General features: G+C 42.3%; 1 protein-coding gene across 8 annotated transcripts in view; it reads right to left on the bottom strand.

Moving 5' to 3' along the window:
* PAK6 (p21 (RAC1) activated kinase 6) overlaps positions 1–26,458 on the bottom strand; it is a 387,653-nt gene that overhangs the window by 118,018 nt on the left and 243,177 nt on the right. For 6 of the 8 annotated variants that reach the window (XM_078659784.1, XM_078659785.1, XM_078659782.1 and 3 more), the window contains 2 exons: positions 9,007–9,219; positions 1,956–2,579 (listed from right to left, as the gene is read on the bottom strand). In XM_078659784.1, the coding sequence (XP_078515910.1) occupies positions 1,956–2,579; positions 9,007–9,210 (828 nt within the window). In that variant the 5' untranslated portion in view covers positions 9,211–9,219. The remainder of the gene's footprint in view (positions 1–1,955; positions 2,580–9,006; positions 9,220–26,458) is intronic. The other 2 variants (XM_078659788.1, XM_078659787.1) reach the window with 1 other exon arrangement.

Below are 26,458 nucleotides of genomic sequence, written 5' to 3' on the forward strand. Positions count from 1 at the left end.
ACCGAGCAGGACTTAAAATCAGGACTTAAAATCAAGACTGACGGGTCTTACAAAATTCAGACCAGCCTCCTTAAAAGCTGCTTTATACAGTAGGGTAAAGCTGAGCTCAAGAACCCTCCAATATCACCACCTAATTCATCTACAAACAACATTAAACCGGCTCCCGAATAAGCATCAATAAAACTTCAAGACTGCTTTCTTGGTTGACATTCAGTCCCCCAAAACACATCCAAATAGTTAGACAACAAGCTGACAATCTCAGGAAAAAGCAGAGAAACCATGCACGGAGCACTGAAGACGCAATCTGCCTCGAAACAACCAGTTTTAGAACGTCAGCTTTTTGGGGCATTAAAGATGTACTTAATTTTTCTAAAAATGTGACTCTAAAAGCAAACGAACAACCCTTATTCACAGAATCCGCATATGTTGATATTTAATCTTGTAGATGGAAACTTACCACTTACCACTACTGCGGAAAACCAAAGTATGGAGGGATTTTTGAGTCTTATGTTCATGGTTATCAGAGAGAACCTGGGCATTCCCAGGTTAAAAACAGGCAAAGACTGGTCATTGGCAATGTACCGAGCATAATAATTGAGGAACTCTCAAAACATGCCCACATTTTAGGAGGTGTTGAGGAAAGAAAATCTTCACATATCTTTTTCTTTTAGAGCAAAATCTGAAAAAATGAACCTCTGCATTTTTCCACAACACTTGCTCCCGGAGACTATCCATATTGGAAAATATTTTCGGCTTGAAAAATGTATGCATTTTAACAAGATTTACTCGTTCATAAGTAAACATGGAAGAGTACGAGTACATCAGAAAGATCAACAACTTCTGTAGGTTTCTGGTAGTACTAAAGAGGATTGTTGCGAGCCTCTTAAATGCAAAAACCTACATACAACTTTGTTTGTCAATTGAGTTAAGCATTCCAATGCATACTGATTTTCTTGTTCATTATACCAGCTTTTTTCCTGACACCCCCAAAAAAGACACTACTAACATCGTCTTGACATGAATACTGCACCCTACTAGCTTATTGTTATAAAATATTGAATATTCAAGGATCAGGGGTATCTACAATGTATTTAGGGTCCTCTAATGCATCCAAAACTTGAATCTACATTTAGATCACCTAGTTTAACATCTCTCTTTCTTAAGTGAGCTGTAGAATTGAGACACCGCAGACATTCACCCTTGCATAGGATGAACTCGGAAGAAATACGGTACACGGCAATGGCGGGCTCTGCTCTTGTTGCAAATTATGACTTTACAGTGCGAGTAAATGAGCGAGTGGGAATACTTCACATCATTTTCCATTTAAGGGGCGCACAAAAGTCGCCCAATACAAATTCACATCAGAAGAAAGGAAATATATATTTGGTCAATGACTGGTTCGGCTTAAGCCGAATCAAATCGTTGAGCACATAGAGTTCTCAGATATTGACTTATCTGTGTCACAATTGAGGTACAGAAGGTAAATTAATGAAGCACTAGGAGAGTACAATTTAGTTGCGATGTCAGGGCAGGAGATTGAATGAGGTGCTTGGAATAGTTGGAGAATTTAGTTGTTCTCCAGTGGCACAACACCCTTTTAAAGCAGTGCATAGTCAATTCTGGGAACAAGCCAGCCACATCTACTAATTAGAAATTAACGTCGTTCAAAAAACACATTGAACAAATGCTCTTAGTTTTGCAGTTCATTTGCACATGCAGTTACATGGAAATCTGGCAATCAAAGGATGGCTGGAACAGGTTAACAAAAGGGCAGGGTTGTTACATACAGATACTGCATACAATAGGTTTTTACGTGAACTGCAATATGTAAAGTTGTGATACAAATTTCAACCAAGAATTAGAAAGGAAAATGCAATCTGCCATATTTGTTAGAAAGTAATCCATGCCGCAACTTGTGGCAAACATGTTAGAGTGTATCAAAAACCAAAACTTACCTTTACCTCTTCTACCGGAAGTGGCACCTCGAAGCTGTTTCCACTGCCAGAAGAAGCAAACACACCCCGCAGGAGCTTGTGTTTCAGATTGCTTATTTTTGTCTTTTGATCTGCACCCCCTTCTCGTGAAGTCCTATAATTTGACGGAACAAACTCTATAGATGATGGCACATTCTCTTCAAAACTTTTGGACTCAGAGTAGCCGCCCTTCGTGTTGAAGGGATGCTTCTGTACATTTGGACTCTGCTCTGCAGTCCGCATTTCTGGGCCCAGAATGCCAGCCGAATCAAAGGAGTGGGATTTAAGTACTGTCCCATTGGGCCGCGGTGGGTCTTCTATATCTGCTTTATAATCAGGCCACATAGTCTGTCGTCTCGTGGATTTATCTCCACCGTTGCAGTTGAGGTAGTTTCCATATTGATCTCGTCGATCTGGTTCTATAACTTGAAAGTGCATATCAGAAGGTTTTTCCTCTACCAGAATCCCTAGGGACTGGGTCCTCCTTCGGGTGAAAGGGCTGCTTCCTCGGAGAGTGTTGGAGCTGGTAACGGACAGCTTCTGGATGTCCTGCAGGATTCCAGATATGTAGCCTTCTAGCCCAATGGTGCTGCCCCGGACCATGGTCTGTCAAACAGAATCAAGGAAATAAAGTTAGTATCATCTACGGGCCATTCCAGAATTCTTGCTCACCTTTCAGAGGTTGACCTCTGGCACTTTAGAAACAATTATTAATAGTTAATAAAACATGCATAATTGTGTGAATCCGCTCACCCTCATTTATATCATAAACCAACTGAGATCTCCCATTAAGTTCCTGTCATTAATCCAAATCAAAAGACACACAAATGAAGGACGGAATGCTGAACAAATCAAACGCACCCCCCCCAGTCAAGAGATCTGGGTTAAATCCATCTTTCTTTTGCTCACCATGCCACCCCAGTTTAGACCCCGCCATATGCAATACAGTGACACAGTGAGCCCAGGAAAAAAGTCTAGGCATACACAGCGCACTTAGAGCAAGAAAGCAAACGATTCCTTAGTGGGAAGGGTACGCCCAGGCGTGGGGCCGGTGCTCGTTACTCCACCAGATTCAAGCTAGTCTGGCTGATGAGGGGTGATATCCCGAAACCAGTCCCAGGATGCTGGTTTCTGATCCAGGTAGGACCTGGCCTGGCAACTCGGGCTGGACTGTTCCCACAGGGGATAGAGTCAAGACTGGTTTGCATATGGTTGGGTCTAAACTGGAATGGGGTGGAAAAAACGATGGATTTAACCAAGATCTGTGACTGGGTGGGTGGGTGAACGTTTCCGTCCATCATCTGCTCTTTTTGCATTAATCATAATCAAGGCTCCCAGTTTCTAAATTTTATTGAATTTTACGGATAAATATAGGCAGAAAACAATGTGTTTTCTGTCTGTATGTTTTTTTAAAAAGTGAAAACATACAGTAAATTGGGCATCTTGTGAGAGACTTACCGATATGTCTTTCATGAATTCCAAGCCAACAGCCGATCAAGCAGACAACATGGGGGGGGGGGGTTGGGGGAGGGGTTAAAAAAACAACGTATGTGGTTTCCCTAACTACAGGCATATATTAACTTTTATTTGCAGTACAATACTAATATTTGTTTGTATTGTCTTGTTATACTGGACTCCTTAATTTGCTAAAATACGGCAGGCATCAAAGTGCATGTTTATATGTTAAAAAATTTGGACTTTACTTGTTCTCAAAATACAAAATAAATATGGATAAATACCAATAAGATGGCAAATAAGTAAATATGGATAAATACAGACGGGAATGCTAAAAAATAAATAGCATAAACCCGGGAGCCCTAATCACAAAGTTATTTCTAAAGATTGGGTGAGATTTGGGGGCTGAACCTGTACTCTATGTAATATCATCTTGCCATTGGTATCCATACAGTACCTAATTTGTGCTAGTGGTTGTAGGTGGTGGGCGCGGGCACCAGCACCCACTTAGAAAAGGAGAAAAGGGAGAAAGGGCGGAGGAGGAAGATAGTAAGTCATTGACAAAGGGAGAACGTACGGATTACAAAAAAAAAAACTTAGAGAGGTAAAGAGACAGGGAGTGTCGGTGGTGGAACAAGGGACACATGTGATGGAATCAAGACTAGGCAGACATTGCAGTCTCCAATGCCAGGATTTTGCAGAGCCAATGGGTGCTGCTAAGATAAATATAGGGAGGTTGTACTTTTTTCTTTATTATTTTACAAATTAACACTATTTCATCACCCTTTACCACACCGACCGCAATCTACAGTAGATTCTTAGGAAAAATGGCATCCGGTGTGTCCTGTATGCTGGTGCCTGAAGCCTTTGGACCCTTTCACCTTGTTCTAGGCAAGAAGGGGCACCGATTTGATTTCAGTCCCTCTTGCCAAATCACGCAAATCTCACATTGTTTACAATATGGTTTCCCAGACATACTCGTACAAGTCGCCACAGCATGCAGGGTGCTTTGCTCTAAACCTCTAAGCAAGGAACCACGGAGGGCTCCTGTGGACTCAACCCAGCAAGCTTTGCATGAAAAAAAAAATTCTCGCACTATGGTTCCTGCTGTCCATGGTTTTCTATTTAACATCACAACATGTTTATTAAACCATTGCTTTCATTCACACAGTGCATTCCACTCTGGTTTTGTGTCTCCAGCTAATTGTGCCCCGTGACACTATGTTTGATAATGCAGTAAATGCTTAGATTCGGCCTTAAAGCTCATTCAAAATTAGAAATATGCACCCATTTCCCACAAAACCTCGGTATGGGGATGGCCATTCATTAGGATAATGATAATAAAAACAGCATATATATATATATATAAATGTCTCCTAACCCTCTCTGTGGGTGTGGCAGTCTTCATTACGAGACATTGTATTCTCCATTTATATTTATTTTAACGTTTCAGTGCAGGGGTCACCCGTGATTGGCTATACGGTCACCCCAGTTGGCGTTACAATAACAATGTGCAAATGTTTGGTAAATGGGAATTTAGGCAAGTCTACAAATACAAACCACGCAGCATTTGATAACTTTGAATAGGTGAGCTTTGGGATGTCGTAGGGCACAATATAGGTACAGCATACCAATTTGACAGAGTGTTCAGTTTCTGTAATAAAATATATGAAAAAAGGGACAATAGCAATTTAATTTTGGAAGTGATACAAGTTGAGCCAATGACAGTGATATCCCTGGGGAATATCAGGGATTTATCCAGTTTTATTTTGCAACCATAACTGCAGTTAAGTGTATTTTTTAGAGGATGTATATCATATGGCACTACAGAACCACGGAGGTGCTATAGTAACATCAAAATCAAAACGCCAGAGGCCAAATGGTTTGTAAATGTCACCAGAACCTGAAGAAGGCAACACAGGAATAATATTACATATTACCCGTTATGTCTTTTTTTATGAAAGGTTTATTTTGGTGCAATTATCATGAAATGTTTTTTTTCCTAAACAGATAAATCTTTATTGAAAACAGTAAGGGAAATACTGGCCCATACCGTCTGTAGTAAAAATAAAATAAAAAAGTAGTTATGCAATTAATATAAGAGTTTAGTAAAAAGAGCTCTGCTTTGTTAAAAAATCTGTAGAATTCAGGGGACTTTTGAAGGTGCTCCTTCAATGTTAATTTAAGAATGGATCTAAAATACAATTAGAATGTTCAGATTTTGCTCAACTTTCACGAAGAGTTTTCTAATTAAACAAAGGAAAACTGTATACCTTTATAGATAGGCTGTAGGCTGTAATTATCTAAATGCACTGCCATCCATGGAGACTCACTGTTATACAAGGGAAAGAAATTTAACTGAATCTAGACCGCCCACCAAATGAAATCTGTATTTCACAGTTACTTGTAAAATACCATCCCCGGCCTGTGAAATATGCATTTTGCAATACTGCATTTTTGTGCAATGAAAGCACCCCTTTCTTTATTTTAGATATATTCTATAACATTTTTTACTCTCCACTGCTTTTTCAAAAATGATGCTTTCCATTTAATGCTGAGATAGAAATGGAGGTAAATGACTTTGGGAGAGTTATTTGTCATTTGGGTTGGCAATGTCTTTCATTACTGTTTGATTTCCTGAATTGCTTGTCCATGAACAATTATGTGTCAATACATCGTACTAAAACTGAATGAAATCAGCCATAATAAGTGGTGTCTACCAGGGCAGGCTTAAGTGCTTGGGGCACCCGGTGCGACAATCTTTTTTCTTTGCATCCACAACATGACCTACTTTTTTTGCAGATTCTCTCGCTACCACCCTCCAACAGTGCCCCTCATCTCTCCATAGCCCTGCTCTCAGATGCATTTATGTTGTTTTTTTAGCACTACTCATACCAGTGAAGGGTGTCAAAGTACTTTACATCACACACACACACACATAATAGAGATACAATGAATTATACATGTGTTAATCAGTGTATAGGAAATGTTACATAAAACAATGAGGATTAAAAGGTGTAGGAATCTCGTCTTCTATACCAGTAGGAAAAATGTTATAAGACCATTTGGTCTGGAAAAGCACAAACTCTAAATTTAAAATGTACCACAGTGGTTGGGGTTGGCTTTACCAATAACAGTGTATTTCTACCCAAACTAATCCTTTAAACAACATTAAGATAATTAAGGACTTGGGGAAAAACACAAGTTCTAACGTATACCATGCAGTTTATATGTAGCTCTTTGATTATAGCTCATGGGTCATTGTGCTATATTAGGATTGTACCTTATGAACTGCAAGTAACAAAAGGATCTGTGACAAAAGCAGTAACCTACCGAGCTTTCCACATTAAATATAGTTCTATGATCTGTATGGTACATGTTCTTTGCAGAAGGCATATTAACCCTCTGCACTACTTTAGGATGAGTCAAAACTACCACTAGACAAAACTTCATCTCTTTCCAGCAGGAACAGTAATCACGGACATTAACGTGCCATTTTTATTGTTGCCTGTAAACTGTTGGGACACACAGGTGCTTCTAAACCCATAAGTGATTTCCAAACACAGCGCCCCCCGGAGGTCACTGCCAGGTGTCGCTGCACCGGTCGCACCACCCTAGAGCAGGCCCTGCTGTCTGCCATCTTGAATGGTGAGACATACATTTGTTAGGCTATGCTCGTGCTGGCACGTAATCATGCACCAGCAACTCCTCCTTGATGCAGAGTTTGAAATACCACTGACAAGTGCCATCTCACTAACAGCAGTAATCAAAAATAAAATGTAAAAAGACTGCTCTACTTTCCACTGTAGATGCTGTGAAGCACAGGCCGGGTGACTAGACACCTAGCACAGCATCTCTACCTATGAGAAATTATTTCAAAATTACATTCGAGGGAAACAAACTTGTACAGGTCTCACTAATCAAACATCTCACATATTAACCTGTACCTTTAAACATATACATCAGTACAGCCAATCTGGATCTGCAGCTCTCCATCTTAGGCTGCGCCCTCACTTGGATTTTACTAGAAGAGTGCAAGAATTGACATCTACGCTCGACATGCTCTCATGCTGCATAGCTGTGCATATTAAATGGATTTTTCTGATAATAAATATGCATTACTCACTGCTATCAAAGGGAATCCATGTTTGATGATTAAAGGGCAGCGTTCATGCATTCGTCTCTAAAAATATTTCATTCTGAATTGTAATATCACAGTTGTTCAAGCGATCCTTGATCTAAATAATTACTGGTGAGCGTAGAACTGTAAAGAGGGAGGCATTGAGATGCTTTAATGCAATGCAAGGGCTTCCCAAGCCTCCCCTGTAGGGGCTCACACTATATCACAGATTCCAGATCTGGGCTGGCCTGGCCTAAAGGGGAAAGTTAAAGAGACCGAAATCAGGGAGGGAGAAGAGAAAGAATGGATGGAAAGAGAGAGAGAGAAATAGCACAAGGAGGCAAAGAGAGCGCCGCTGGTTTGAGCATTTGTGCTGCTGCTTTTGCGCTGCTGCTTTTGCTGTCCCAGTCCAGCCCTGGCAGTGTCTGTTTTGCAACTAATGGGGTCTTGCTGCATTGTCTGCAGCATCAGGCAACAAGACGCCTACACTGGAGGGCAGGGGTGGTTTGGACCCATTATCATCAGAGTCACGCAGGAGTGGCACAACTGTGGCGCGAGGGAACTGAGCTTGGTCCCAATTTCACACAAGTCTCCAAACCAAGTGACCAAACTTATCTGGTGCACGCTAAGAGCTGGCTTTTCCGCAAATTCTTCTTCTCCACCTACTGTGTCAATGAAAAGACGCCAAAAGTCCTTTTTTAAAGCCACAAAAATGTAGATAGGTTAAATCGCGAATATGATGTGGGAGAGCGCAGTGCCCTGCCATCATGCTTCCACAATGGCTATTTTTAATCCATGCCCTCAAGACTGGAGAATAAAAACTCAGTAAAAATGGAAGACATTTACAAATACAACGCATACAGAAAGAAAAAGTGACAGCACATGAGAATCAAAAACACTACACAAAAGCAAAGACCAAGTACAGAAAAATGTATCACATATTGGCAACAGAACGCAAAAAGATAGGGAGGAAGACCAGGTTTACAAACAATACAACATGAATAGTACAGAAGAATAAACTTCCTGGTTCATTGCAACAATAATAAAGCAATGAAGAGATACTATTTCAGAAAAATGTGAGAGAAAAAAAACAAAGACTTTCAAACGCTAAATGTTGAACAAAAGTTACAAATTGTTTAAAAGTGCGGACAGCAGTATAAAGCTACCCAGTCCTTGCTACTGTGTAACAACATATGGCACCCAAAAGTCCAGGGACAATTCCTTTATCATAAGTTTGCTTTGTCCTTTCAATGGTTAATTTACCAAAGATATTTCAGATACAAGGAGATTTTGTGACCAACTAAGTTCTGGCATTACTTGTGGATCCCATGGAGGTAACACAGTATTGTGTTGTGTGGTATTCCTTGCACAAAACCAGTGCTTGATTTGGTCAGGTGGTTTACGGTGCTCAGCACCGGCTCTTAATTGTAAACGTCACCAGTGTGCGAGTCAACCTACCTTCATAGGCTGCAGCTGCACAGGAGTGATCCTCGAAGGGTCCACCACTGGCTTCGGTCGTTTCAGGGTGTCCAAAACACTCTGCCATTGTGGGGGCAGCCCCAAAAATTTGCCCTCTTTCTGGTCAAACGACGTGTGTACCCGGTGCTGGAAATTGAGGGGGGCAGAAATCTCCGGACGTTTCTTCTTTTTCTTGCGAAACATGGCGCCGGGCTGGAGGGAAGGAGAGACGGGCACAAATTAACACAATTTTGATTATGTCTGGTGAAGTACAAAAAAAAGTAGCAAATACAGCCTTCCATCGGCTGCAGAAACACGCCAGAGTCCTGAAAATACAACAGCAGCTTGTGTCTGAGAGGGAACATCAACAGCAAGATGGAACCAGGAATTCCCGATACAAAATGCTACGTGTGAATTATTGGATACATAAAGCGTGGTATTTCGTACCGCTTTTATAACTGTGGGACAACAGCAAGATTATCTTTTTCAACTTTCACTAAAAAAATCCCTCTCTCCAATATAACCGTGACCAGTTTTAGACTTTCTTCAACACCGATTAATAAATAATTCTTCTGCGTCTATAGTTTAGAAAAGAAATTAAAAACGAATGTTGTACTTTACATATTAACAGACCTTAGACCGATTTATGCAGTTTTTTCTTGTTCAATGCAACTTAGGTACACGGAATCCCAATACAAATTAGGTGTCAGTCAAGTTTAGTCTGAGAATTAAACAGATGCAAATAGTTTGTAAAGGATTGCAATGATGCATGACCGGCGTTCTTTTGGATTTTCGCCTTACTATAAACAGAGGCCACGTCACAGTTCCCTCTTGCAGCCGAGTCCTAAGATCAGCAACTTGCTACCATTAAAGGTAGTTCTAGGCCGCACTCAAACACAGCCACAACAAATACTACAAGCATCTCCTAATGTCCAAAGGACTAACTAAACAGGAACTAGCTGGAACTGTATCCTGCTACTTTTATTTTTACTGTAAATATCTATATTACTGGGAGGGGACTGCGGGTTGGAAGGATGCTTCTGGGGAAGCTGCAAGTTATACTGTTGTGGTATTTTGCGTGATACAAAGTGTCGACATGAAGCAGTGGCTGAGTTTTTAAAAATGGTTTACAAAAAAAATCTGTTCTACAGGCGCTCCTCCCATTATCTAACTACTTTTTGTGACACTTTGACTTCTGATAATACCTCTGTCACCAGAGCTGGTAGAGCGGGTTATCTCAGAGCAACGTCCTGACGGGACAAGGTTCACACAAGCAATAACCCACACATGACTTTATATTGTTTCCCAGGCCAGCAATCTCTACATCTACTAGTTCATTAACAATCCCAGATGAACACAAGCACTGGCAAAGCCAACAGGTCTGGCTCTGACAATGTGTTTTAGCCACGTTGTACACTAAGGGGTCCATTATGATGTCGGGCGGATCGCCACAGCCTGACCGGCAGTGCCGATCCGCCCGACATTTTCTCCCGGCGGCACGGCAATTACCCCAGCCTAATTACGATGGCGGGGGGGCCCAGCAACGGACGGAAAGACCGTCCGTCGCTTTATCGCAGGCAATCACGTGCGGTCCTGGGCACTAATATGGTGGCGGTGCCTAGGAGGCACCGCCCGCCATATTAAGGGGTCAGTGGAGTCTGGCCTTTCCATGGCAAGGCATGTGGTGTCTGCCTTTGGGAGCCCGTTGCGGGCCCCTGTGGTGTTGGGGGAGAGGGGAGTGCACTTGGGGGGGGGGGGGGTACCTATGGTACCTTCCTACATTGGCATGCACAAGGTGACAGGCACTGCGCAGTGCCTGTCACGTTGTGCATGCCAATGCACAACAGGCATATTTGGCATTGTGGCGGGTGCTGCACAGAGCACCGCCGGCTACAATGTTAGGCATGCGGGATGCGACTGCCAGGGTGGCGGTCGCAACCTAATGGCCACAGCAGGACCGACGCACCTCTGGCAGTCGGTCCCATTCACAGTTACGGTTGCGGGCGGACTTAGTCGGCCTGCCATCGTAATAATGTTAGGCATGCGGGATGCGACCGCCAGGGTGGCGGTCGCAACCTAATGGCCACAGCAGGACTGACGCACCTCTGGCAGTCGGTCCCATTCACAGTTACGGTTGCGGGCGGACTTAGTCTGCCTGCCATCGTAATAGCCCCATAGTTTGGCTGCAGGCCAGTATGGCAAAACGTGAGAGGTGTAAAGGAGAGTGGCATGGAGTGGAGTGTCATACAGTGGAGTGGAGAGAGTCACAGAGTGGAGTAGAGTTGTTGAGTGGAGTGGCGCAGAGTGACCTAGAGTGAAATGGCACAGAGTGACGTATACGTGCTCATCTTAATTAACAGAGATACTCATTTATACCAGATGTTGTGAGAAGATTCATGCTTTAAGGGCTTTCCTGGAGCACGATGGCCAGAGATGCAGTTTAGAGTGGAAGGGTAACCAATTCCATAAGGAATGCACCTACACCAAAAATACCCAGCCTCCCTGGTGTACTCTTTAAAATCTTGATGTATGGGAAGGTACTCATTGCCAGAGTGAAGTGTTCTATTTGGACAGTATTTTACCAGATGATGAATGATAATCTTTAGCAGCTTTCTGTATTTTAGATTTGTGTGCAGTGCACTGTACATTATTTATAATATGGGCTCAGATTGTGAGACATTGTAAAGCTTTTAGTTCTCGCATGCGACATCAGATGCATTGCATGTGCTTTCACGTGCAAACGATATTGTATACAACTAGATGCTTGCAACTCGCCTATTACTTAACATTTGGTGGTTTCATTGTCAGTCTTATTTACTGCCTCCTAATTGGCCAGCGCGTATTGGCTGCACTTCCTCTCCTTTTGGCTGGAGAATGGACCAAGTACTAATTGCTTCAACTTGATTGCTATCCTTCCACTGATCTCGCTGTGATTGAGGTAGTAACATGTTTCTTCTTACCCGTCATCCTAGTTGAACCACTTGCCATTTGTAGCTCAATTTTTACTATGCCACACACCCTTCAAAAATCCCTTTTCTCCTTTGAAGTAGCTGTTTATTGTGACAACAGATGTTATCTGCTTTTATTGTGAAAACAGTGTAATCTGAGTCCAAATGTATCTTCGTTAAGACCTGGAAACAATTGCTTTCTTTATGTAATAGGATTTGTTTCCAAATTACTTTTTCTTCACGCATGCGAGATTAACTGATTTGCTCAGAATCACAGGGGTATTGTGCAGAGACCGAACAAGCATTGTAAAGCTAGTAGGTCTCGTCTTTAAGACTATTGGCTATGCCACACTGCCTTCTGTTCCTACTGTACAGTGTGCTAAACTGTTATTCATGTAAAGGGAGTTGTTGTTTATGTTTTACTAGGAGACTGTGACTAATGTAACTATGCAAAACTGTAATTTATGTAAAGCGCTCTGATACATCCGGGTCTAGCCAGCGCTATATAAAACTCTGCAAATAAATAAATAAAATAAAAATAGTAGAGTGCAGTAGAGTATCGCAGCGTGGTGCAGAGTGTCAGAGTGGAGTGGTGTAGCATATTCAGGGAGGAGGAGCATGGAGTGTGGTAAAGATTTGTGGAGTGGAGTGGTGTCGAGTGGAGTGGCGCAGCATGGAGTGGCGTAGGGTGCAGTAAAGTGGCATGGAGTGTCATAGCGGCATAGAGTGATTGATGTAGAGTGAAGTGACTCAGAGTGGAGTGGCATATAGTGGTGTGGTGTATGTTGGAGTGGAGAGTCGTGTTGTACAGTGGAGTATAGTGTCAAAGACTTAAGTGTCGTGGAGTGGAGAACGCATGGTGTGTTAGCGCACTGCCATTACAGACAACAAAGTTTCAATTGAAATGACCATTACACTTGCACAAACAGTTTTACTGATAAAACCATATAGGGCACTAACGATAATGTGTGGAAATGGCATCCCCTTGTGTACTGATTTGTTTTGGGCATATTTAAATTCTTGCATCCAGCAAACTTCTGAATTACAAAAATATTGCTTCATTTGTGTTTTTCTAATTCGGATATATTCTGAAATATTTGCACAGTTCATTTACAGAAATTTAGTTTTGTTGTGTGTAGAAAAACTTTCCTTTCCTTGTACACTGCAAGATTGTCACATGATTCCCCCAACTTTGAAGTCAGAGAAAGAAACGTAAACACCAAGCCCCCTTGCAAGAGAGAGCCTGACATTTGGAATCTGTCTTTGAACACACTACAAATGTGACAAGATAAGAACAAAATTTAAAGGACAATTTACAGCAAGCAGGACTCGTGGAAGAATACACGGAGCGATGGTAAACATGCTTTGTTCCATGGGAGGGATGAAAACATGCTGGTCAGCCTAAAACTAACCCTGGGCAAAGCACTACGCTACGCTCGCGTAGTTTGCGAAGTTTGCATTACTTCGCACTACGCGAACTGCACATAGCACAGTGCAAACACGCGTAGCGTTGTGCAGCGGTCATTTTTTGCTTGCTCACGGTCCTCAACGTCAAGTTGGTGACAGCGAGCAAGCAAAATGACATCCCGGCGAGACTTTTTCCTCGCACCGATCAGCAACATCAAGTTGCTGATTGAGAGCGTGGAAAATAAACCTCCCGGTGAGATTCTCAACGCAGGGAGGTCAGGTTTCTCACGACCGCTCACAATAAGAAACTACCAATCCGCGTTGAGAAAGCTGCCGCTCGAGTAAAAATCTACTCGAGCGGCAGTAAAAGACAGCTTGCACTGTGCAAGATGCCGTTTTCAATGATTGCACAGTGCGGACAAGCATCCGGCACTGAGCAATCATCTCGAACAGGATACTACGCAGTTCGCGTAGTGCTACGCGTAGTGCGAATTGCACTTCGCGTAGCGCTACTTCACGAACTACGTCCAGGGTTACCAACAACAAGTAAAGCCGGCAAACAGAAAGCCTGGAAATGTGAGATAAAAACCACAAAGCCAATGGAGAGCAATGATGACATTCATCCCGATGGAAGCTTCCAGAATGACCACAAGAAGTTGAGGCATCTGGTAGGCTATAACCTAAGAATTATGGCTTGGGCAGTAAAAACCTCCCTATGTTTATTCAAAAACTATAAGTAACATTTCCACGCTGGACAAAAGGAATATTCCAAGTAACATGTTCATTCAAGAACACAGATGTTTATTTACTTCAGCAGTTTTGCGGAGGCTTTCCAGATAACTTCAAGTTGACCGGACTAAGAGTTTCATACCATGGGTTTCACAGAGCAGCTCAGTGCATTGTGGGAGATGCAACCTTGGCTCACTGAATCTGATGCAACTGGCCGTACACACCTTGAAACAATGATGTGAAATAAGAACATTTAGGACTGGACATTTATCCCAGTGACATGAAGTCACCTGTAAACCTCCGTTTTGAGTATGTTACCACTCTGAATGCAGTAACTATGAAGATACCAAAAGAGGCCTGACAAGTGCAGAAGGGTAATTCGAAAAAATGAGCAAAAGTTATGAGAGTGGAGGATTCGAAAGATGGCATGGACAGACACTCAAAACGGCAGTTTACATGTCATGTGTCTCTTCTCTTACCCCCAAATGTTAGTAAAAGAATGAGGTGGCATACAGGGCCAAAATGGCAATTCTGTGATGACAGGTGTTTCCGAGGCACAAGAACTGCAGTGCTAAGAAATGCCATATGGTACGTGGTGGCGCTAGTATGCTATTTACATGCAAACATTATAGGCCTGATTAACAAACGTAACTTACAGTTTTATATAAGTTTATACTTTTGAATAAGTTTAATATTTTTCAGTATTCACAAATTCTAAGTGTAACTTACTAATAAAAAAAGCACAATACTAATTCCAACACTACACCTGACCAACAACGGGTAATGCAACACCCTCCCACAGAAAAAATTCGGATAGGGGCTTAAAATCAAACCCTATAAGAAATAATGTTAAATAAAATAATAAAAAATAGTTACAAATATATAGATATTAATGTTGGAACAAATATAAAAATAGTCATCATCATCAAAGTACTTTTTTTCAATCACAAAGATCTTATGAAGTGCGTAGTGCAACACGAATATAAACCAATACAGGGAATAAAAATCAGTTTACAAAGTGCAAAATGCAACAATAATTAAGACAATACAGAATACAAAAATAAAATAAAAACATTGTTCAAAATATGAGCCATGATTTGATGTATGAAGTTTGTGAAAGTAAAACAAAAACAAAAAAACACAGCTCATATAGTACTTTTAAAACGTTTGATCCATAATGCATGCCAGAATCTAGCCAGACCAAAAACTACACCCTACTGGTGTCTGTGGTTAGGATTCTCAAAACCTTGAGATAATGACTAGGACCAATCAATTTACACAACGGAACAATCCACTTGCCCCTTAAAGTTCTATAGTGGGGGCAAAAAAATAAATAACAAGTGGACTATTGATTCAGAGCTAGGCTTGCACGCTGGGCACTGGTCGTCAGAGGGGGCCTTACTACACCACTTTTTGCAGAACAGTTTAGTGGGTAGAGTTTTAAAACGGAATTGTATAAATAGTTTACGTGCCGGGGTGGAACAATTTCATCAATCGTTTCCTCATAAAATAGAACGAATCTAAAACTCATAAAATCCTGGACCAATGTACCATCTGGTTTGGCCATCTCCTGCACTCTAATAGCAGCCCAATATATCTCCTTGACCCTACATTTGGGAATGTGGAACAATCTTTCAGGAGTGTACCAATACTCCTCCAGCCCAAGCCTCCCAAGTAGATTTTTTAAGGAGCTAAACCATGGATGGAGTTTACCTGGGGTCGCTTCAGTACATCAGGTACCACTGCTCTGTAGGGGAAGAACTCATTTACCGACCGCAGACTGTGCCTAAACATTAACTGCTTATAGGCCAGCTTATGAACTAGTAGTTTTTTTACCCAAATTCAAAAACATATTTACCAAGGGGGTACTACTACGAAGGTTTAAAAGTGATAGAATAAATCAATTTTCTACAAAGGTGAGAGAGCTTGTATATAAATATAGTACATAATATAAAATATTTCAAAATCCTATTTTGAAATTAAAAATAATGCAACACTAAATGTTAACTTAATTTGATTCATTTTAATGAATTACATATATCACTTTTAATAATTATTTATGCACATTGAAAATATTTAGTTCTTAAGGTAAAAATGTAGTTTATATTTAAAATTCTGAAAATAATTTTAGTTACTATATTTCCATTACAGTATTAACTCAAATTCAAATTCAATAAAGCTTTATTCGATGTTTGCAAGAAAATCCTAAAAGCACATCACACAACATTATTATCACTATGGCTTTAAAATCATTATAAAAATACCTTCCAAGATATAATATAAAAAAGCCCTCCTGCGACATCCTTCATGCTTAATCAACGGAGATAACATATTATAAGAAATTCATGTAAAAATGGTTTTCCTGCATTTAATAATTTTTTTTTTAAATGAGGCTAATGACTTTATAAAATATTAATTCTCTAAATATTACATTACTAAAAATACAGGATGACATTGTCTGAGGCCGGGTGACCTTAAAGTAGGTCAAATCTACCTACTTCTTTGTACAGAATAAAATTTGCAGAATAAAAGAACATGTATTGTTGATTGCGGAGACATATCATCATATGGGCACTTACCCATGGTTCTAGACCAATCGTTCATGGTAGGAAAACTAATTAGCCTGTGGAAGATCCCCAATTTAAAGCGGGTCAATACAATTCTATCGTATCCACCTAGGATGTTTTTAAGATACGGCTGGATGCTAGGAGGAGTTAACATCATTTGATTGGCCTGTACCGTTGACTTCAGTATTTCGGCAGAAAGTCCGTTTGTCTCAAGGAGCACCAATTACTTTTTAGATGTTTTCTCGAACCAAGATCATCGTACTAGGGTCATGATAAAATTCAGGGTGCCCAGGGTCTTTCATATAATGTTTGACATATTTTAACCATGGGATACTAGAAGCCCGCTGTTGCTTGAGGCCGTCATTTAAGATGTCCCGATTAAAAGTTGTATTAACTCAAAATTAATTTAATAGTGTTGTATCTTTTTGCCCAACATTTAAACTAACTAAAACAAATTTACATTCATATTTAATATAAAAATATTGTTGTTTATTTTCAATTTAAATAAACATTTTTATTTCTCCCTAGACTTGTTGAGATCTAGACGCCCAATGCAGAGTCTTCCTTAGTTTTCCTCAATATAATCAGTACTATTATGGAAATCATGCAAATTAAAAAATCATGTCTGAATGCTAAGACAACAGCATTGTCAAAAAATTAGTAAACTGAATCTCTTTTGTCTCATTCAGTCCAATACTTTGGATACACTCCAACACAAAAACATATGCAAAATGTTGGTCTAATCTTCAATACTCTGACTCTTTCCATCCTGGTTCTACTTCCATAAAACTTGAAATTATTCTGTAAAAATACAAGTTGTGCAGACCATTTACTTTTACCAGGAGAATGGAGGGTGTGGCATGTTTTGGTTTGACTATGGATGTGTAAAGAGTAAACACCGTCCTCCTCATTTAGAAAGGTTACCCTAACCCACCAGTACAATATTTCCAACAACAGTGCAACTGCAGTTTTATAGATTGTTCAAGAAACGAGGCAAATGAAAACATTTGACTCTCCTTTTCAATGCACAGTATGAGACTGATAAAGAGTTTGTCGGACAGGTTACTCCACCAGAAACGTGACGTATAGCCCATCTGCCATATTAAGAGTTCCAGAATATTCCATTGGATATAATGCAACTTGTAATACGGCAGACAGGATATCGGTCACATTTATGACGGAGTAACCTCTCCGCCAAATGCGAAATCAGGCCTTGAGGGACATAAAATATGGGCCTCCTAGGTTTCGATTTTAGAGTCATCAATTTTCAAAATTCATGAGACCTGCAAAAGTATTACAAAATAAGTATGGACTACAGCAGAAATTAGCCCACTACAGAAACAGCTCAAGTGCAACCTTCCTGAGTAGCATTGGATTCCCTTTGAGTACATCGCATGCACATAGCACCTCTGTTGCTGATGAGAGCATGGCAGAAAATGTTGGAAAGGGAGAAAGAGCTATTGCCTGAAAAACACAAGATAATACGATATCCTGCACCAGTCTCTGGACACTACCAAATCCCTAAAAACTCAATGAGTTCAATATTCACCTGGCAGTTAGAGGAGGAGAAAAAAACAAAACTAGATAATGCAAAGAGGACAGGACTCTAAATAGCCCTGGAAAACCCTCTGATGAGATCTGGAACTTTAGCAAGTTCCTCCACAGAACTCGGATAGAAGCGCCAATCAGAAGGTTTGAGCTGGATAAACGGATTGGGTAAAAGCACAGAGAATACAAACAAATGCAAATATTAAGCAAAACTAGTGAAAGATTGATGCATGGAGGAGTTACCAGGCAAAGAGCCCCATCCTGGCTGGTCCATATATTGTCCCTGGGTTAGAACCAGGCAGTGGGCTACATTTCACACCACAAGACCAACAAAAGCCAAGTTTCCCAGAACGAGAACATTTTAGTGGAGATGCGTGGACCCATGAACCTACAGGCCCTAGTAGCAACTCCACTGTTGGGTTCAAGAAATTCTTGACAGGGTAAAACACAAGCAAACCTCATACTAACCTGTGCCTAACCCTCTGGTAACTTGCCACAAAAGCACTCCGGCTTAACTTCAAGGCAATATGTAAAATGTTTATGCAGCTCTAAAACAGTTATACAGTGAAAACACTACACAAGAAAAGCCCTACACCAATTTAGAAAAACTAAAATGTAATACATTCTTTTAAACCAAAAACCCATTCATAAATATTTAGGTTAACATGGTGCCTAAAAGCGCCAACTGTGGTTATGTGGTTGTGCCAGACCAGGACAAAGTGACAAGTTCAGGCCAACCACAATGGAGCGCTGGACGGCTACAGGGACAAAGTTAGTACCTCTGAGAAATGCACATTTAATCGTGGTTGTGGAGCTCTGTGCCACAAAACAGTGGTTCTGGGCTGCGCTACGAGGTCCTGTGTGGGAGATAGGTTACACAGCAGAGGTTCTGAGGCTTCGATGGGCGGTCCTATGTTGTAGATGCATTGCGCAACATTGGTTCCGATGAGTAGCAGGGCTGCGAGGTTAGGCCCTGCATCGGAAATGCATCATGCAGCGGAGGTTCCAATGAGCTGTGGGACTGCGATGCGTGGTCCTGTGTCCCACAGCAGTGGTTCTGACGCGTGGCTGTGAGGAGTTGAGCTGCACTGCATCAGTTCTACTGCCGATCACAGCTAGGGTGACAAAGGCCCTTTATGTCCACCTCCAAAGGCCCAGAACAGGAGGCTCACCACTTAGGTTAGGACTCACAGAAGGCAGAGTCGAGGTGCAGGGTTCAAGAGACGGTTGGACCCTTTTCTGTTCCTGAGGCCCTGGTGAGGAGGCCAGCCAACTAGACTTTGGAGTAACTCTGGGGGCCCTGGTTTTAAGATGCAGGCACAGACCTTCTCACTCAGACAGCCGGGCTGTAGAGTAGCAGTGCTGTCCTTTTTGCAGCAGAGCAGCGTAGCAGTACCTTCGAGTCTTCCACAGGTCCAGAAGTGTACTGAAAAGTTAAGAGCTGCGGGTCCCATATTTATACTTGGTGCCCCCTTTGAAGTGGGAGAAGCTTCTAGAGCCCCTTAGAGGTCTCTGGAATTTCCTTCCTCTTTGCCCTTGCCCCAGTTTGTCTTGTGATGTGCAAGCGTGGTAGGAGACAGCTTCTTTTAAAAAAATGTTTAGCATGAAGATGTTGGAAGTGGATGAAATAGCGGGCCCTCCACAGTACATTGTCTGGAACACGTCAGTCCTGGAGGCTGTTGCTTCAGAATTGTTTGAGCTCTCTATGCAGATGCTATATAAAATAGTTAAACCCGCATCCTTAAAGAAAAAACATTTTTATGTAATTAATAGGTTCTACTATACCCTTAAGAAAATTGCTCCCCTTGCATCTTCAAAATGCCCTAGATGTGATTCAATCCAGGCTGATGATTTGCATATATAAAGGGTTCTGGCAGAATGTAGAATGTGCGCTAGGAGCCATCTTTAAGGTTAGTCTCAAGTTGAATCCATCACTGGTGATATTCGGAGTTGACAACAATCTCCCATCTATATTGGCTGCAGGACAGAAAGGTTTAATAATGTATCTGATTCTTATTGGCCGGAGAGAGATTTGTAGGCTATGGAAGGATTCATCTCCCCGTTCTATGAGAACTGGTTACGGGCTGCTCTGGTCATGGCCCAGCTGGACTCGGCCCACTTGGGCTGTGACGAGCCTAGCATTTAGGCACAGCTCTTATATTGGGGCAAAGAAATTAGGCTGATTTAAGATCTAAGTCCAATGATTACACCAGGCTTTGTACAAAGAAGATGGCCTGGTCGGCCCATAGCTATTGCAATAGCAGAAACTCTGGGCGTCCAAGATTGAAGGTTGGTTCCTAGCTTATTTTTTGCAGATGCTCTATGGTGAGATGAGGACAAAAAAAAAATGTTTAGCATTATATATATTTTAAGCAATTTTAAATAATGTAATCTAAGTTAACATAATTTTCTATGGGGTTGCTATAAAGTGTAATAGTAAATGTACACATGTAATTACTCAAAATTATTATTTACCTACCTGAATACCCCCCCAACTGATATGTCGGCTGAAATTGATCCAAACATGTTGCAGAAGCTCCTACTGCAAACCACACATATCCCATTTCAACAAGCACTGGCAAAGCCAATATGTTCCGTCAATGAGAGCTTTTGGCTTAGGCAATGTTTTGTAGCCATGCTAGTAGGCAGCGTAGATGCTTTGCAATGTGGCTAATAAGCTCTTTTCTTTTTTAGTGTGCATTAGCGATGGATGCAGCATAGTCTTTTTATTATTTTTAGTCATGCCGCTATACAACAAGGTTCCAAATCGTTTCCAAAGTCGGCAATGCCCACGCTGTATAGTCCATACTGTATTTATTTATTTTATATAGCGCTGGCTAGACCCGGAGGTATCAGAGTGCTTTACATGAATAATAGTTTTGCATAGTTACATTAGTCACAGTCTCATAGTAAAACAAACAAGAAATCCCTTTACATGAATAACAGTTTAGCACACTGTACAGTAGGAACAGAAGGCAGTGGCATAGCCAATAGTCTTAAAGGCGATACCTACTAGCTTTACAATACTTGTTAGGTCTCTGCACAATACCCCTGTGATTATGAGCAAATCAGTTAATCTCCCATGCGTGAAGAAAAAGAAAAAGTAATTTGGAAAAAAATCCTGTTACATAAAGAAAGCAATTGTGTCCAGGTCTTAACGAAGATACATTTGGACTCAGATTACACTGTTTTCACAATAAACAGCTACTCCAAAGGAGAAAAGGGATTTTTTGAAGGGTGTGTGGCATAGTAAAAATTGAGCTACAAATGGCAAGTGGTTCAACTAGGATGACAGGTAAGAAGAAAAATTGTACTACCTCAATCACAGCGAGATCAGTGGAAGGATTGCAATCAAGTTGAAGCAATTAGTACTTGGTCCATTCTCCAGCCGAAAGGGGAGGAAGTGCAGCCAATACGCACTGGCCAATTAGGAGGCAGTAAATAAGACTGACAATGGAACCACCAAATGTTAAGTAATAGGCGAGTTGCAAGCATCTAGTTGTATACAATATCGTTTGCACGTGAGAGCACATGCAATGCATCCGATGTCGCACGCGAGAACTAAAAGCTTTACAATGTCTCCCAATCTGAGCCCATATTATAAATAATGTACAGTGCACTGCACACAAATCTTAATACAGAAAGCTGCTAAAGATTATCATTCATCATCTGGTAAAATACTGCCCAAATAGAACAGCTGAAAACAGAAAAGACAGTGGAGCCTTCTCCTACTGTCCAAATAGAACACTTCACTCTGGCAATGAGTACCTTCTCTTATATCAAGATTTTAAAGAGCACACCAGGGAGGCTGGGTATTTTTGGTGTAGGTGCATTCCTTATGGAATTGGTTACCCTTCCACTCTAAACTGCATCTCTGGCCATCATGCTCCAGGAAAGCCCTTAAAGCATGAATCTTCTCACAACATCTGGTATAAATGAGTATCTCTGTTGTTAATTAGGATTAGCACGAAGAGACCCTCACATAGAAAGTTTGCTTAATTAAGTTTGAATTCATTCTCAATGCCTTATAATATTCTACATAAGTTCAGATACATATATTGTACACAGGGATAGATCATGATAAGCAAACAGAACTACTCAAAATATTTTGCATGTGCACTTTGGTTTTGGGTGCAATTGTGAAAGGGGCCGTAAAAAATCTTTACAAAGTGCCTCTGCCAGGTCTTGCTTCTCCATATGTTCCTAATGATTGAATATTGGCCCATAGTTGGATTTGTGAGGTACCTGTTTTTTTTTCAAGCTTAAGTGTACAAAAAAAAGTTATCAAACAAGCTCTGAAGGCTACTGGCAGTATCCATGACACTTTAAGGTATGGAAAACCAATTGGGTTTGTCACCAAAAATATTCACAACCCAGGCCAAGGTAATAATCGTTAATATAAGAGACTGTTTGGTAGTGGAATCTGCCACAAATGTCCTATGTCTTTCTTAATTGTGCTAAAGTGGTCATCATCTTCTCTGTTCTGGTTTCCATTTACCTTAGACTTTTATTACCATCATCACAGAGTTTTGTTTCTTTTTCGAGTTTATTGTGTACAAGGCCTTTTGATCAACACCACTTGGTCCTGTAGTGTCTTCTGCTCTGGCTCATAGTACCTCACAGTGGTTTTTTAGGTCTCGGCTCATGGGCTGCGCAAGTGCGCAGTCTCGCTGGCGAGATTTAATGATTTAGAGGAACTTCAGCCATGGGCTTTTGCCCCTCTTTTCCATTGGCTGGCCTCACTGTTTATGCTAAACGGTGGCCATCCATTGGAAAAGAGCTTTTGATGCCGTGAACTTTTCTCTTTTTGAGACGGCCCACTTGGATGGGCTCACCTGCTCGTCTTCGGAAGTAAAAGGTTTCTTTTCTTTATGGGGCCATGTTGGCCCCATAAAGATAAGAAAACGTTTACTTCAGAAGGAAAGCAGGCAAGCCCATCCAAGTGGGCCGTCTCAAAAAGAGAAAAGCTGTTTCCAATGCTCCTCACATACTTTATCCATTGTATACTCTATCATTTCTGACCCCAGCATGCCCACCCCAATTGTACTGAAGCATGTCCTCTTCGCCGTCATCGCGTTTCTGGCAGCTCAGCTACGTTCCTCGGCAGCTAGCCCACCCTTTCTTCTGTTCAGCGTGCCCTGATCCTCTCAGCGCTCCAGCCTCTAACTTGCCCTTTCCACTGCCTCTCCATAGCCATGCCCTCTACTTGTGTCCCCCTGCTTGCCGGCTCTCCACTCCCATTTGCACATACACTCCCGGATTTGCCCCTCTCATTGACGCCCTTGTTCTCCGCTGCGCCCGGTGACAGGTGACACCATGTGCCAGTACTGTGGGCAAGGGGCAGGGCAGTACTCCCTTAACTTGGGCATCTGCGATGCGGACTCATTTTACCCTCTGTGCGAGGGGCGGGTGCATCCTGCTGGCCATGGCGCTGTGCAGCCTGCCAGCCTCCGTCGCCGCTCCCGGACTCTGCAGGACAGCGAAGAGCCCGGGCACAACCTCCATACAACGGAGCGCAGCTCGACCGTGAGGAAAACCAGGCCTGGAATTCTGGAATGGGCCTAACTGGTGTGAGCTGGGGGAGCGCGCTTCCCGAGGGTAGACGTGCCAGCAATGCCATTTACACCACTCACAGACGTGATTGTCTCCCAGGGCACTGGCAGACGCAGGGGTGTGCAGCTCACTTGAGACGTGAGCGCAAGCTGCAGGTCACACGCGCAGATATCATCGAGGTCATTAATATCAACTTTCACATTTATTGACTTATTTATTTATTTATTTAGAATTTTGTAGAGTGCGCAGCTACCTCCGACGGAGGTGTCCCGGCGCTGAAGACATGATCTCAGAAGGGTCGAGAAAGGAGTAAGGTACTATCGTTAGATCTGGGAGAATAACCAGGTCTTTAGTTTTTTCCGGAATTGGGGTTCGGACGTCAGGAATCTTAACTCTGTGGGCAGCTGATTCCACAGTTTGGAAGTGGCTACTGCCAGGGCCCTTCCTCCTGTACGTGAAAGGCGAAAGCGGGGGCAGATCATGAGGCGTAGATGATTGGATCTCAGGTTTCTTGGTGCTTGTGAAAACCTCATTCTGCAACGTAGGTAGGTTGGGCCTCGGTCATTGAGCGATCTGAAAGCCAGTGTTAAGGCCTTGAATTGAATGCGAAGTTTTATTGGGAGCCAGTGCAGTTTGATCAGGTGGGGTGAGATGGTATGACGGTAGGGGATATTGCAAACCAGCCTAGCCGCAGCATTCTGAACTTTTTGAAGTTGGTTAATGAGGTAAGTAGGGGCGCCTACATATAAGCTGTTGGCATAGTCCAGATGAGCCGTGATGAGGGCATGAACTACCGTTTTTCGGGACTCAAGTGGTAGGTAGGGGATGATTTTTTTTATCATTCGAAGTTTCCCGAAACAGGCTGAGGTGACTTTGTTAATTTGAGTCTTACAAGAGAGGGTGGTATTGAATTGAAAGCCAAGGTTTCGGGCGGTTTGAACTGGTTCCGGGGGGGGGGGGGTTGAGTTCAGATGGCCACCAGAGATTAGAGGGTATAGGCGATTTTTGATTAAAGAACAGGACCTCTGTTTTGTCTGTATTGAGCTTTAGGTTGTTGTCAGACATCCAGGCGGCGATGTTGAGCATACAGAGGCGAAAGTTGTAAAAGGATTTTTCAGTGTGGTCTTTGAAGGAGAACACCAGTTGGGTGTCGTCAGCGTAGAAAGTTACTTTGACGCCACAGGATTCAACCACTTTAGCCAGAGGTTTGAGGTACACATTAAAAAGGAGCGGGCTGAGGGCAGAGCCCTGTGGGACTCCCCAGATCAGATGTTTCTTGGTCCCAACATCACTTGCTGTATTCTGTTTGTAAGAAAAGATTTTACCCATGCGAGGGGGGGGCCCGCTGACACCAACTTCTTGCATGCGAGTCAGAAGTTTGTCGTGGGAGATGGTATCGAACGCAGCGGATAGGTTGAGGAGGACCAGCATGGCCTCCTCTCCCCTGTCAGTGCATTTGCGGATCGATTCGGAAACCTCGAGTAGCGCCGACTCAGTACTATAGTCTGATCTAAAGCCTGATTGGGTGTCGTGGAATAAGGAGTTGGATTCCAGGTAGTGGGACAGTTGTTTTTGGACGGCTTTTTCCAGAACTTTTGCGGGCTTGGGTAGAAGTGAGATCGGTCGGTAGTTATTTAAGCAGGAGGGATCAACGCCAGTTTTTTTTTTAAGTGGAATTAACATGGCGTGTTTCCAGGCGGAGGGAACAACCCCAGTGAGTAAAGAGGAATTCCAGATGTCGAGTAGGGGGTTAATGATGATGGGGGCAATTTCGTTCATGATAAGGGCTGGGGCTGGGTCCAGAGGTGAACCAGATTTACATTCCTGAAATAGTTTTAGAGCAAGTTCTTTGGTGAGGGGTTGGAATGCGGTAAATGCATGAGTGTTGTTGACGGTTGGGTCTTTGATGATGTCGGAATCTTTCTGAAGAATCGCTGCCGCTATGTTGGCAATTTTTTCTTCGAAGAAGTTAAATAGGTTTTCACACAGTGTCTGGGACATGGGCACTGGAGTGGAGAGTGCGCTGGGGTGGGTGAATTCTTTCACTATGTTGAATAGGGCCTTGGTCGAGTTTTTTGCTTTGGCAATTGTTTCGGAAAAATATATGCTCATAGATTGGCGTTTGAGTTTACGAAACTCTTTAAGGCTTTGCCGATAGAGGGCCTTGGCTCCTAGATCATAGTTCTGTCTCCATAGTCGTTCCAGCTTTTTACACATGCTTCTGTGAGCCCGTAGTTCTTCCGTAAACCATGGGGCCGATGGTTGTTGTCTACGGGAGGTGAGGCTTTGAAGAGGGGCGACTTTCTCAATAGCGGTCGTTAGGTCGCTATTTAGTGTACACACCGCTTCGTTGAGGTCGTCCGGGAGAGGGTTTAAACTGTTATGGTAGTTTTGCTCTAGGGCTGTAAGTGTAAGTTTGTGCCATTTCTGCCCTGAGATCTGATGGAGGATTCCTGTTTTGTAATTAGAGTCAGAGGTATCTCGAAGGGTATAAGAAAATGGTCGGACCATGATAGAGGTAGGGAGGGGAGGATTTTGAGTTTCTCGCTGTTCGAGAAAATAAGGTCGAGGGTATGGTCTGCTTTGTGAGTGGGGCCATTTACTTTTTGCAAAAGATTAATGTTTTGCATAGATTCAAGGAGTTGGGATGCGCGGTTACAGCTACTTACATCAACGTGGTGGTTGAAGTCTCCCAGTACC

Source organism: Lissotriton helveticus, chromosome 9, assembly GCF_964261635.1.
Source record: "Lissotriton helveticus chromosome 9, aLisHel1.1, whole genome shotgun sequence".
NCBI classification, from domain to species: domain Eukaryota; kingdom Metazoa; phylum Chordata; class Amphibia; order Caudata; family Salamandridae; genus Lissotriton; species Lissotriton helveticus.